This window comes from Anopheles stephensi, chromosome 3, assembly GCF_013141755.1.
Source record: "Anopheles stephensi strain Indian chromosome 3, UCI_ANSTEP_V1.0, whole genome shotgun sequence".
Taxonomy (NCBI): domain Eukaryota; kingdom Metazoa; phylum Arthropoda; class Insecta; order Diptera; family Culicidae; genus Anopheles; species Anopheles stephensi.
The window spans coordinates 8,941,897-8,955,759 of NC_050203.1; the positions used below are offsets into that span (position 1 = coordinate 8,941,897).

The 13,863-nt window shown below is 47.9% G+C and overlaps 2 protein-coding genes across 6 annotated transcripts in view; one reads left to right on the forward strand and one right to left on the reverse strand.

The window, feature by feature from the left end:
• The window catches only part of LOC118513007 (protein bric-a-brac 1-like), a 135,887-nt gene that overhangs the window by 67,182 nt on the left and 54,842 nt on the right, over positions 1 to 13,863 (forward strand). The gene's annotated exons all lie outside the window — the stretch shown is intronic.
• On the reverse strand, positions 1,239 to 3,789 carry LOC118513008 (maltase 1-like). The gene is made up of 4 exons (XM_036058278.1): positions 3,252 to 3,789; positions 2,902 to 3,186; positions 2,747 to 2,823; positions 1,239 to 2,686 (listed from the first exon to the last, which is right to left on the reverse strand). The coding sequence occupies exons 1-4, from the start codon at positions 3,762 to 3,764 to the stop codon at positions 1,708 to 1,710; spliced, it is 1,854 nt and encodes a 617-aa protein (XP_035914171.1). The 5' UTR covers positions 3,765 to 3,789; the 3' UTR covers positions 1,239 to 1,707.

A 13,863-nucleotide genomic window follows, 5' to 3' on the forward strand; every position in this document is an offset into this window, starting at 1 on the left:
TTCAGAGCCCTCTTTCTAACACGTATCGGTCATCGGAAAACTTCGCTTACATCCGAGTGAAACAAAAGGAAACGGGGTGAGAAAGGAAACGGGAAGATAAAACAGGATTTAATATTTATAAACAAACTACGGCGCACATTTATATCGCACCAAATGACAGGACTCGCACACAGCAGCAGCAGCAGCAGCAGCTCGACATCCTTTTTTTTCAAACCTTCAGCACGATGAAAACTTTTCGCGCCAGATAACCGCTGCAATATCCTCCCGACCATAGGGAAACGACTTATTTCACTGGCCAGTTGATCCTTTCAATTGCTTCGAACGTTTGCTCATTCGCTTTCCTTCGCTCTCGTGCTCGCTCCAGAACGTCCAGCCGGCCAACTTGCTGTCGACCGTGTCTGATTTCTGCTGTACCAGAGCGAAGGTATTTGTTTCAGCTAGGTGGGTCTTCTGTAACTCCGACGCTTAATCTTCTTCTGAGCTCTAAAATAGAGCGATACGGGGGAGAAAAAAAAAACAATGCGAAACAATCATCTCAAATCGTCTGTAGAGCGCTTTCTGACACGTACACAGACTCCAGTGCTGCTGCACTGCTGGCATCATAATCAGCTGTGTAAATATTTTCTCACAATTAACCCTTTGCATTTCAATTTACCCCTTTTGCTACTTTCCTTTACGTTTGCTGCAAAAAAAAAGGAAAAACCTTTCGATATGATGCTAAAGGACTCTAAGGATCTCGTAGAACGAAATTCAAATTTATGGACCTTTACACAGGTAGAAGGAAATATTATTCTAGCAGGCACATAAATACATAACATATTACCAATCCATCACAGTCGCATCACATCCTCAATGGGACTAAATTGCACCTTTAATCAATTACACCACATACAAACCGCCACGCTTGTGCCACTCGCTTATCGATTCAAGCATCGAAGCCCGGTTCGCATGCTGAATAAAATATCCTCTAACCGGAGCAATTCCGTCCACGAACGTCAAACCCGGTACTTGTGCGATCAAATTTTTAACGAACTGAGACATTTTTAGTGAATTATTACACACTTGCCCCCGGGAGCCATGTGCACCAACCAGCAGGCAAGTCAGCACCTTTAGGCCGTCTCGAGTCATGTTGCGCGAGTGCTCACCAAGGGTCCATTCCAAATTCCGACGAGCGTCTCCACCAGCGCCTAAGTACGGTTTGGTTTCGAACTGCATCAAAATAATAATAAGTCATGCCGTTAGGAGGAGAGGAAAAAAAACATAGCCAGCACCAGCGCATCGCTGTACGCCGCAATGACTTTATTGGATGCATAATTTACCACCGTGCTGGTGGTCCTTTCAATTTACCGCGATTTTAAAAACGACATTCTCGGTAAAGCGATGAATCGCACCAGCGCAGTTGACAGTAAGTTCTGTAATTTGTAGATTGCAGTTCGATGGGTATACATTTTTAAAGCAAAAACTTCTGACCAGTGGCGATCCTGGGGATAGTAGACAAGGGATCATTATTATATAGAAAGGAGTGGACGGTGTTTTAACTGTCAACCGGTGATGGGCCGATGTGTGGAGAAGGATATATGCTTTCACGATTTCTTAGAATTATAGCAAAAGTGAAGAATCCCACACGAATGCAACATTGTACACAGGTTTAATAATTGAATATCCCAGGACTTGACCTTACTTCACTTAGAACTGTTCCTCATCACTCTAAAGATACGTCAGTTTCATTAGAATTCCAACCAAAGCTAAAGATGCTATAATAAGTCTATGGCACCCCGTAATAGTTCCGAAAGACGAGGAAGCATCGTTACCCACGATGATCGACTCGTACGGTCCGATAAGCAACCGCGAAGCATTAACTACCTGGTTGATCTTGTAGCGAGACTCGGTTCCAACCAAATAAACGCGCGCATCTCTATCGCCTATCGAATCGTACACGTCGTACAGATCAATCTCACTCGGCTCGTCTGTCAAGTTGATGATAACTACCATGAACGAACCATCGGCAGGATCGTCCTTCAGATAGCGCACAAACCCAAACACATGCTCGTCGAATGCTTTCGAACGGAACGAACCCTCGCGAAACACCCGATGGCGACGTAGCTTGACAGCTTCCGTATACACCTTGTAATGACTCCAGTCACTTTCGAGCTGTTTGCGAAGATTGTTCTGCCGATAGTAAGGATACAGCGGGAGCCATGTTTTGTTGGCCGTGGAAAATCCTCCATTAAACGTATCGTCCCACTGGAACGGTGTGCGTTGAGGATCGCGCGATTTCCACCTGTACTCCTCCGGTCCAACGTTACAGCCCTGCGGATCTAGACTATCCTCCCAGGACATATCGCGATAGTCGACCATTCCGATTTCTTCCCCATTGTACGTGACCGCCACACCGGGCAGCGTCATCAGCAGCACGTTCATCGCATCAATACGCTCCTCGCCGTAGCGACTGCCAACACGAGGTTGATCGTGATTGCCCAGCACCCAGTTGGTCACCTTGCCCCGGGGCAAGTTTTCCAACCAACGATCAATTACATACTTAAAGTCGCGTGCCTTGGAAGCGCCATTCAGCTCGCCCAGCAGCACAAAGTTGAACGGGAAGTGTGCTCGCTGCTCAGAACCGTCGTCCGATTGGTAGAAGCGCAGTACCATATCCATGCTGGTGTATGCCTCTGTCAGCATGATGCTGAAATGAATGAAATTCATTAGAATTGCTCTTCGCCAACCAAAACGCTCGTAACCGTACACGGTGTCTGAACCAGTTTGTTCCACGAATTCGTCAATCACCTTTCGCCAGTGTCCAATTACGTCATACGTCTCCAGCTGTGGAAATATGGAAACACATTCACCTTTGTGTCTTTCTCATCTTTCATTCACAACCGAACCGAACCCGCGGCATACCAGATTATTTGTGTAGATGTGATGCGTGTAGCCGTAGCTCAATGGATCGGATGGATCGTTGATGGGTTCGTCGCGAAACAGAGCATCCTCAAACATGTGGTTTATAGCATCGACCCGAAAGCCGGACGCACCGCGCGCCATCCAGAACGTGAGGATGTTGTCGAACTCCTCGATCACCTTCGCATTTCGGAAGTTTAGGTCCGGCTGGCCAACTTCGAACTGATGCAGGTAGTACTCTTGCCGGATCTCACTCCACTCCCAGGCGGAACCGTAGAAGACGGAGTTCTAAACCATTGATAAAACACTTTCACTACTATCACAAAACAAGCTCCACCGCGCTAATAACTTACCCAATTATTTGGTACTGCGGGTCGCGACTGTCCCGCCACCGGTTTACCCGGGTGCCACACATAGTAATCCCGGTACGGTTCAACACCTAACTCTGACTGTTTAAACCACCAGTGCTCAATACTCGAGTGGTTCGGTACGAAATCGAGCACGATCTTCAACCCTAATTTCTTCGCCTCGGCGAAAAGTTCTTCTAGATCTCGATTAGTACCGAACAGGGGATCAACTTCCAGAAAATCACTCACATCGTACCCGAAGTCTCGCTGCGGTGACTTGAAGATTGGACTCAGCCACGTGGCATCGATACCGGTGTCTTTGAGGTACTGTAACTTGGCCGTCACTCCACGGATATCGCCAACTCCATTACCATCGGTGTCGTAGAACGATCGAGGATAGATTTGATACAGAACGGCCGTTTTCCACCATTCAGTGTCCGGTTGAGCTTGTCCCCGGAGCTCAACCACAAGAAAACAACACACCAAACCAAAGATGAACGAACGCTTCCAACTGAACATGTCCTTTATGCGCACTGTCTTGAATACGACTATCTTTAGACAAATAGATTCCGGTAGCTGTGAACTGAACCCATGGGGGGGTATTTTAACTGCCTACGAGACTGACATATGAAAGACAGGAGGTCCTCGATTAGATATCGGGACCCTGTCTATAGCCACAATAAGGGCTCATAAACAATTGGTGATATTCTAAACACTAACCTCCCCGTTTCTTATCATGCAAAGCTCTTATCAAACAGCTTGTTGAGCTTGAAGCTAATATTTCAAATTCCCAAACGCCGTACCGAACAGATAAGATAAAAAAAAATCTTCCCCATAAATTCCACATCTTACGAACCTCGTTCGCTGTGACGCACTCGTACGCTTTCTTTTATTGCCATACGAGTGTGTGCAATTGCAACGCGAAAATTGCAGTGCGTGGCCTGCGCACCAATGCGAAACTGCAACCCGATACCGGGCCCCAAAGCTCCGACCTGCTCGAATTGCGAAAGGGATATGATTTGCAGGTGAAACAATGAGTGCAACAATGGTATTGAAACCAAAGAGAAAAAAAAACGGGCACACACGTTCGCTATCTATTTCTCTATAGTCTCTCTCTCTCTCTCTCTCTCTCTCTCTCTCTCTGTTTCGCTTTTAATTTTCCACCCATTTTCGCCCTCGAAAGCTTATTGAGTTTGTGGTGAAAAAAAGGGCAAAACGAGTCGGAATCGGCCGCTAGCCTTTCCCTTCGCAACCCGTCCCTTCTCATTCCTTCCACTGGTAGCGGTTTTTTTTTCGCAGCACCGAACAATTAAAGAGGGATTTTATTTGGTCTGATAATTTGTTTAATTGTTTTATAATTGATATGATTAATTTTAAATACACGCACCGCGAGTAGTGTTTCGCTTGTTTGGTGTGTATGTCCATTTTTTGTTTTTGGCTTCGTTTCCTCAATGATAGCAGCCTTTTTTCCGTTACGTTGTATCGATTTAATCGCTTGTGTGTGTGTGGGGAGGGGGGTGTGCCTTTGCAGTTTTTTTTTCGGTTTTGATAATGAAAGAGTAACAAAAGAACACAGTAAAATAACATCACTATCGGTTGTTCGATCCATTAGATAAGCTACGTAAAAATGGAAAATATGTTCCAACGTTTGGTTTTCTCTCTCTCTCTTTCCCTTTCTTTCTCTCTCTCTCTCTCTCGTTGCCAATTTATTAAGTTCGATTGCATTCCGAAGGCATATTTGCCAATATGCTGCGCGATACACAGTTGGATCGAGATTCCGTTGCAAGCGCGCGTAATAAAATGGTTAAAATTAGATCAGTGGCCTGGCCACTGTGTTTTGTCTTCCGAGGGGTTTTTGTTTTTTTTTTGCTCCCATAGATCTCCACATTCCACACGCATTGCTCGGATGGATTGGGCGAGGTTTGTAGATTTGGCGAATTCAATATGGAAATTATGATGTTAGTTTATTCCGGGCTAATTTTCATTAGCATTTTCAACCACCACCAATCTTCCACCAGTGGATGGGAGGCTTCGGAGTGCTTCTCGTCCGATAGCTTCTTGTCTCGGGTTTTTTGCCGCTCATGCTCGTACCATTTAACCACAGGCTGAGGCGTACGAGCTGTGGCACAGTAACAGCTTGCAGACAGTTGGAGGCCAAAGAACGGAAACAACGGTGCGTGGGGAAGCGCAACGTGTGAGGTTGGCAATTAAAGCTATGCTCACAGCAACATCAACTTCCCCCTGGCGATGTCTACCGTTGCTTTCGTTCGTCATCGTCGAATGATGATTTCTACATGACTTTTAAGACATTGATTTAATAGTTGTATTGATCGAAATGTGTGTGTGGGAGGGTGGAGGTTTAGCGCACCATTTTCCACATCGTTCAAGAGAAGCCGTTTTAGTGCAGAGCGACTTCAACGCCGAGTAGGCGAAAACCGAAGAACCGTTTTCCACCCGGTCGTCCGCTCGCCCAATCGTAACGCAATCGGTAGCACTTAATTGAGGGTTTCATTGACACGGAATCGAACGGGCATCGTGCAGGAAAGTTGGTTTGGTGTGCAATATTATATTCTCTACTGAATCGGATCGAATTTTGCCGGCACGTCTTCAAGTCGGCCCCATTTTGCGTTTCGGGCTCAAGACGGCCCTCCGTCGAGGCGAAGGATCTAGCACTACCTTATTGGAGGGCAAAGTGGTGGTGCAGACGCCATGCAGCAAGTGTTTGTATTGTTTTGCCTGGTGGAGAGCTGTTTTCTCAACTCACTTGATGCCTTTCACAAAGGTTGGAGAAGACACCGGCAAACATCCTCTTTAAACAATGGCGAAGGAAACACACAGTTATAACTTAATTTCCATACCAAAACTTCTTCTTTCGAAGCAAATGAGCGTAAGGAACGATAGAGATAGAGAGCAAATAGGGCAAAAGACTGGTTGCAAACAGTAGAATCAACTTCCAGCCAGACTCTTCCAGAACAGTGAGGGGCTTTGGGGATGACTAGTAGAGAGTAGAAAGCAAAAATAAGTATGGGAAGATGAGGCTTTGTGAAGAAGCGATAATTCAGTAAAACAATGATTTAAAACCGTTTGTCACACCTGCTGGAACTGGTGTTATCACTTTGGGGGCTTGTTTGCTCACTGCTTCCTATAAAGCTTTGTATGGAAGTCTTATGCGATGTATAATAATCATAAATATAAGACAGCGAGAAAAAAAACAGCTTTACCTGTAATGTTCATCATTATCGAAAATACGCTCTTCCTTCTCATAACTCACCGCTCAAAATGGCAGAAATACTTCAAAATTTCCTTATCGCGACATTCCCCATTCGGTGCAATCTGATTCTAAGGTGAATTATGCCTTCTATTCTTAGCCAAATCTCCTTCGATTGAGTTATTTTACACAACTCCATCATCAGCACATACACCGGAACCGGAAGTGTAAAAGAAGCCACGCGTCCTGGTAGGCAAAAGGAATACAAATTTAACCTCCCCCTCCCCCCCCCCCCCCTCCAAAAATACCATTTTGATTGTCGGTTTGGTGTATCGCCGGGAAACGTTTACATCATCATTTGTGGGCCACACATAATTTGCTACCGTACCATTCGTTCTCCCACATACATACACGGTTTGAAGAATGTGTAGAGGCACATTTTTCCGGAATCCGGAAGAGTTTTACTCCTATTTACGGCAAGTGTTTGTGTGTGCATTTTGGCCAACCGATCCTTCGGCCATGTTGACGAATGGCTACTAACCATCGTAATAATGCACCCGCTATGTAATGATTGAATATTATGCAAATGTGTTCGGAAGTGGCCCCAAAACTGTACCGGCGAGCCATGGAACCGTTTTTTGGAAAGCGATTGAAATAATACCATTGCTTTTCTCAAGGGTTTTCGTTTTTCGGTTGGCGATCATATCTGGCTCGACTTTTTTGTTCTAGATTTTACATGTTTGCTACATTATCCCGAAACGAGCAATTGTTTCGATTCGCCAAATGGACGCGAATACCTTAATCTGGCGCTATTATTTACCGGCTGTAAACTACTATTCCAACAAGTTCTTGATACACATTTCAATGCTTGGAGCTACATAGCTTCCTGTTCGTTTACGGTGATGTAAATTGTAGCCCCATTACTGTTGCCGAGCGTTGCAGAAAACTTTGCCCATAATTTAACTATAAACAAAATCATTAAATCTTATTACAACGAGCGCAACAACCAGACAGAAAAGTTTGTTGGGCGGTACTTATCAAAATGGGGGAAACGAACAACAGCAGCTAGCGATATTAAAGGATTCAATCGTTTCTGGAGCGTTTGTCACAAGTTCCAAACAGCAGTTTGTAAGAGAAAAATGCTTTCTACGTTTAATGTTCCTTTAAACTAATTGACGAATTTTTAGAATGTTGCGAATTGCAACGCCTGACCAGCAATCAAAAAGAAGGCGAGTGGATTCTTTAGTATACTTTACTTTATTTTGCGAAACTAAAAATTCGTCCGTTTGGCCCGCTGGTCAGGATCAAAAAGAAAGGACCTTTCCTCGTTATCTCGATCGTCACGCCAGACCACGTCATCCTTCGCTTCGGGTCCGTCCGCCGATGTCGTCCGAAGCAACGCGCCCCCTCGTGGCCGGTAGCACAAGCTGACAAAAGGCGCGCGTGCCGTCCTCCAATGATCGCGTCGTTACCATAAAGTGACAGTCCACCAGTCGTTTTGCTGTGCTAAACGATAACCTTTTGCGCGACGTTTAGCGTGACCAGCTTAACCACCGGCCTCTCCAGCGTTGTCCCGCGTGCTGTCCTTACGACGACCCGACGAATGATTCCATCTCGAGACGGAATGACACTTTCCACCCTTCCTCTCGGCCAACAGTTCCGCGGGTTGTTTTCGTCAACTATAATAACGACATCTCCGGGTTGGATCGGTTTATGTGGTTCAAACCATTTCGTCCTTCTTGTCAGGGTTGGCAGGTACGATTTTACCCACTTCTTCCAGTAGCCATTCATCCTGGCCTGCACAGCTTTCCAATTCTGCTGCAAGGCCGCAGGAGAATCGTCATGCAGAACCAAAGGTTTCGTCCCTGCGGAAGATCCTAACAAGAAATGGTTTGGGGTTAACGGCTCATCATCCTCACCATCGACCGGAACGTGGGTAAGCGGGCGAGAATTTAGCATATTCTCTACATCGATGAGCGCTGCTGTCAGTACCGCGTCCGTGGGGTGCCTCTCCTTCAGGGTGCGAGTCAGCATCCGTTTAACCGATTGAATCATTCTCTCCCATGATCCACCGAAATGGGGAGCTGCCGGGGGGTTGAACTTCCACGTTGGGTCGGGCGGACCGAACTCGCTGAGGATCGCCGAGTTGACCCGTTCAGCTGCCTCTCTGAGTTCCCGATCAGCGCCAACAAAATTAGTACCTCGGTCGGAGATGATTTCGATCGGCGTCCCACGACGCGCCATGAAGCTGCGAATCGCCATCAGACAGTCACTGGTAGACAGTGACCGCACCACCTCAATGTGGATCGCTCGAACCGTCAAGCATGTAAACAAAACGCCCCAACGTTTTTCCGTCTTCCGTCCGTTCGCAACTATCATAGGGCCGAAGTAGTCTATTCCCGTGTATGAGAAGGGCATCATATATGCAGCAAGACGCGCAGCTGGCAGTTCACACATCTGCGGCGAAACCGGACGAGCGTACAGCAACATACACATGTTGCACTGCAGACGTACGTGTCTGCACACCGACCGAAGAGCTGGAATATCGAATCGTTGTCTCACTTCGTTGACCACAGTCTCTTGGCTCCCGTGCTTGTAGCGGCGATGGACGTCGTCGACGATTAACTCTGTTACGCGGTGTCTTCTCGGTAGCAGGATGGGTCGCTTTGTCGCCGGATCCACGACACGGCAACGGTCAATCCGGCCACTCAATCTCAGGATACCATCTTCGTCCATATAAGGGTTCCGCTTGAACAGCACACTGCTTCTGGGTATCAGGTTCTTCCATGAAGGCGCTGCGGGTGTCTCCCGGTGCCTTTGAAGTAGGGCGTATTCCTCCGGAAATGCATTTCTCTGCACATCCCTTATGACGACTCGTTCAGCTTCCTGGATTTCCTCGCGAGTGAGAGGACCTGTCGATCTCGGTTTGTTATTCAAAATCAGGTTTACATACCGACGGACATAGGCAATGGTCCGAACAAGGCGAGTCCAACGTGAAAACCGTTCGTAGGATATGAACGTGTTGTGTACAGCGTGAGCGCCAACAAGCATTCTCTTCTTCCGTAATTCTTTTGTGGTTCCCGATGGTGTTCTGAAGGGGACGTTCCACTCTGTTTCAGGTATGTGCAGGAACTCCGGCGCAAGAAACCATCGGTTGGAAGCGAGATGATGTTTTAGGTTGGTCCACTTCGTCGCTTCATCGGCTACATTCAGCTTGGTAGGAAGCCACCTCCAATCGTCAACAGTAGTTGTCTCCAGAACTTCAGCAACCCTGTGAGCGACGAAAATAGAGTACTTACGATGGTCCGCATTTATCCAGTCTATGACGTCAGTCGAGTCTGTCCAAAAATAGTAACGATGAATTTCATGTCGATGAGCACTCTGTATCGACGAGGCTAATCTGCATCCCATCACGGCAGCCTGCAACTCTAGTTTTGGAACGGATAAATATTTAAGCGGAGCTACTCTTGCTTTTGCCCCAACCAAAGCCACCTCTATTTGGCCATCAAACTCGAATCTGAAGTACGCGACCGCCGCGTAACCATCAGCACCTGCATCGACGAACACGTGGAGTTGAAGACACGATTCAGCAAAGGGTGTGATCAGCCGGTAACATCGTGGTATGGTAATGCCTTCCAGATCCGGCAATCGTTGCATCCAGGAATCCCACTTGCACTGTATCTCGTCCGGTACTTCATCATCCCAGCCAAGATTGAGGCGCCAAACTTCCTGAAGCAGCACTTTCAAGTAGAACAATACTCCGGCAATCAAGCCCAAGGGGTCGTATATGGACATCAGGGTCCTTAGCATCTGCCTCTTAGATAAGGGTTTATCTTTGCGTGCCAGTTCGAGGTGTCTTATGCGGGATAGTTTGAAGCTGAAACTATCATTTGCAGTGTCCCACCACATTCCCAGCACTTTCTCCGGCTTCAGGCACGACTCAAAATCCAACTCCTTTACCGCTTCTGGGTTTCCTTGCACTGCTGCAACAACACTGCGGCTGTTCGACAGCCAATTTTGTAACCGAAACCCTGCGTTAGCATGAATGTGGCTCACCTGGTGCGCTAGATCGACGGCCTCCGCCTCGGTTTCCAGGCTTGTCAACATGTCGTCCACGTAATGCTCCTCCTTGATGCATTGGACCGCTCGAGGGTACCGGGATTGATACAGTTCGGCATTCTCGTTTTTGACATATTGCGCCGTACAAGGAGAACAAGCTGCACCGAATGTCATCCTCAGCATGACGTACTCCTGCGGTTCTGCATTGGTGTCGCCCCATCGCCATAGAAAACGCTGGCTGTGCACGTCGTCACCGTAAATCTGTACCTGGTGGTACATCTCGCGAATGTCAGCCGCCACCGCGATCCTACACTCGCGAAAACGAAACAACACGGTTTGTAGCGGCGTCAGCAGATCTGGTCCGGTCAGCAACTTCTTGTTAAGCGAGACACCCTTCACTTCAGCCGCTGCGTCCCAAACCAAGCGGATTTTATCTGGCTTGTTAGGGTTAGTAACAGGAAACACAGGTAGGTACCACTTCCTGGGATAAAACACCTTCAGCTCGTCCGTTCCTAGTTGCCTGACATAACCTTTCGCCAAATACTCCCTGAGGATTCGGTTTACGTTGTCGGCGAGATTCGGATCTCGTTGCATTTTCCGCTCGAGACACTCCATCCTTGATGCAGCCATGTGACGGTTTTCCGGCATAAAAGTGTTGTCACTCCGCCATAGCAAACTGGTTGCGTACCGCCCATCGATGTGCCTCGTGTTGCCTTGCAGGATCGCCAGCGCTCGTTGATCTTCCTTCGAAAGCGATAGCTGCTTGGCGGGACCGTAACCGTCGACCTCAAAATACGCTGCCATCATACGATCTGCCCTTGAGATGGCTCCTTGGCAATCGCAGATGTGGTAGCTTGACTCTGGCTGCACTAAATTCGAATCGTTATCGTAGTCTGTGCACTTACCAAATATGAGCCATCCCAATCGCGTCTTGGTAGCTGTCGGTTGTCCCGCACTTCCTTCTATCGTTTTCAGAGGTCTCGTCAGCCTATACTGGTCGATGCCTATCAACAGGCGTGGAGAAGCACTTTCATATGACTGTGCTGGAATCGTCGCGAGATGCGTGAACTTGCGTTTTAGCTCTTCTGTATCGACCGACTGTCTAGGGAGTGAAAGCCGGCTAACCGTCCGCACATCGGTCATCGAGTAAACGGGCGCCTTTTCTTCGACACTAGACACCTGCACTGTCACTCTCTGCGACTCGCGTTCATCACGTTTCTGGCCAGCACTGTACAGCAGACATAGCGGATCGAGAGTACCGGAAACTCCTAGCTCTCTTGCAAGCTCCTGCTCCATCAGCGTCACCGTCGACCCCTCGTCTAGCAACGCGTGGGTGTAAACCGGACCGCTCTTCCCATGAAGCATCACCGGAACGTATCGCAACAGCATGCTGTCTGTTCTCGTACCATGATGATTAATTTCAACCGGTCGCTCCTCACTGGTGGTACGATGTAATTTGCGGTGATGTTTAGCCACACATCCTTGCAGACCGCATTCAACACGTACCGAGCACGGGCCGTAGTGCTTTCCTAAGCAACGTTTACACAGTTTTAAGCTGCGTACCTTTTCCCATCTGGCTGAAACACTAAGCTGGTTAAAAACTATACACTCACCAACCGCCACACACGTGTCCTTATTGCACACCGCACATGCTCGATTTCTGCTGGACTGGGTTACATGCGTTTCCACATGTTGCGCGTGAACCTGTCGTGTTGTCGTCTTCTTCTTCGGCTGGGGGGGAGTTACCGCCATCGCTCCATCCGTCGCCTCTTGAATCCATGCACCAAAGTCGTTCAGCGTAACACCTTTCAGCTGCCGCCTGTGCATTCCCCAGCTCCATCGTAGAAACGCGGGCATCCGGTCCACCAGCTCTTGAAGCAACGCTGCATCGTACAGCCTCTCGGACGCTCCTTTCGTCTTGACGGTCGCACAAATCTCTGCTACCAGCTCACCGTACTCGATAAAGCTATCTAGGCGCTCTGGTTTCAGCGCCGGTGCTTCGCGTATCTGCTCGAGGAGCGAGTTAACGAGAACGTCCGCTCTGCCGTAGGACTTTTCCAATGCTGCCATAATTTGATCCAAATTATCCGCGTTGCGTAGGCGGCTTTGCACCATGCGTAGCGCTTTTCCTCGCAACGCACCTTGCAGGCGAAGGATGTTTTCGTCATCGCTGAATCCGAATGTGCGCGTCGATCTTTTAAAGGTTGACAGAAATAGCGGCCATTCATCGGGATCCCCAGCGAATGAAGGGAGTTCGCACCGGACAGCCTGACGGGCAGCTATTTGGCTCTGACTTAGTTCACCATCATCGGTTACCGTAATCCGCTTAGCCGTTGAGCAAGGAAGCGGTTTATCCGGAGAAAACGTGGTCTGCCCGCGGTCCTCACGGAGCCGTACCACTTCAGCTTCCTTTTCTCGTAACGCCTTCAGCACGTCGTCCGTTTTGGCTCTCAGAGCCTCCATCTCTCTCTTCATGCTCGCTATTTCTTCCTCCTTAGCAATACCGAGCTTACATTTCGTATCGCACTCCGCGCACCACCACGCCCTGGTTTCTATCGCTTTGTCCACATTCGCGCACTTTTGGTGGAACCACTTATCGCAAAAGTCACACTGGATCGATTCGCCTTGCGTTACCACTTTCTCACAAGTCGCACACGTAAACTCCGAGATTTCGGCACCACTCTGCTCCATTTCGCACTACGCGTTTCGGATCCTTTGTGTGGAGTGTGGTTATGTATGCTTGTGTGTGTGTGTGTATACTTCTAACCGAGTCCTTTAGGTTAAGTGATTGCCACGTGGTTTGGAAGTAATGCAAAGGCGAACCGAATTTGCACGGCTCGTGTTACTTTTACTGGACAATTACAAGACAAAATTACAGGTGTGATTTTTTACGCTTTTTGACGAATTTTTAGAATGACGAATTTTTAGAATGTTGCGAATTGCAACGCCTGACCAGCAATCAAAAAGAAGGCGAGTGGATTCTTTAGTATACTTTACTTTATTTTGCGAAACTAAAAATTCGTCCGTTTGGCCCGCTGGTCAGGATCAAAAAGAAAGGACCTTTCCTCGTTATCTCGATCGTCACGCCAGACCACGTCATCCTTCGCTTCGGGTCCGTCCGCCGATGTCGTCCGAAGCAACGCGCCCCCTCGTGGCCGGTAGCACAAGCTGACAAAAGGCGCGCGTGCCGTCCTCCAATGATCGCGTCGTTACCATAAAGTGACACTAATGTTCCCCAGATGGGAAAGCATCAACAGAGATTTAAGTCTATACAAGCCTATACATAGAAGCCTTAGACAAGATAAGAAAGCTGAGCATTTGAATAATGTAATGAAGGCCCTAATGTTGCCT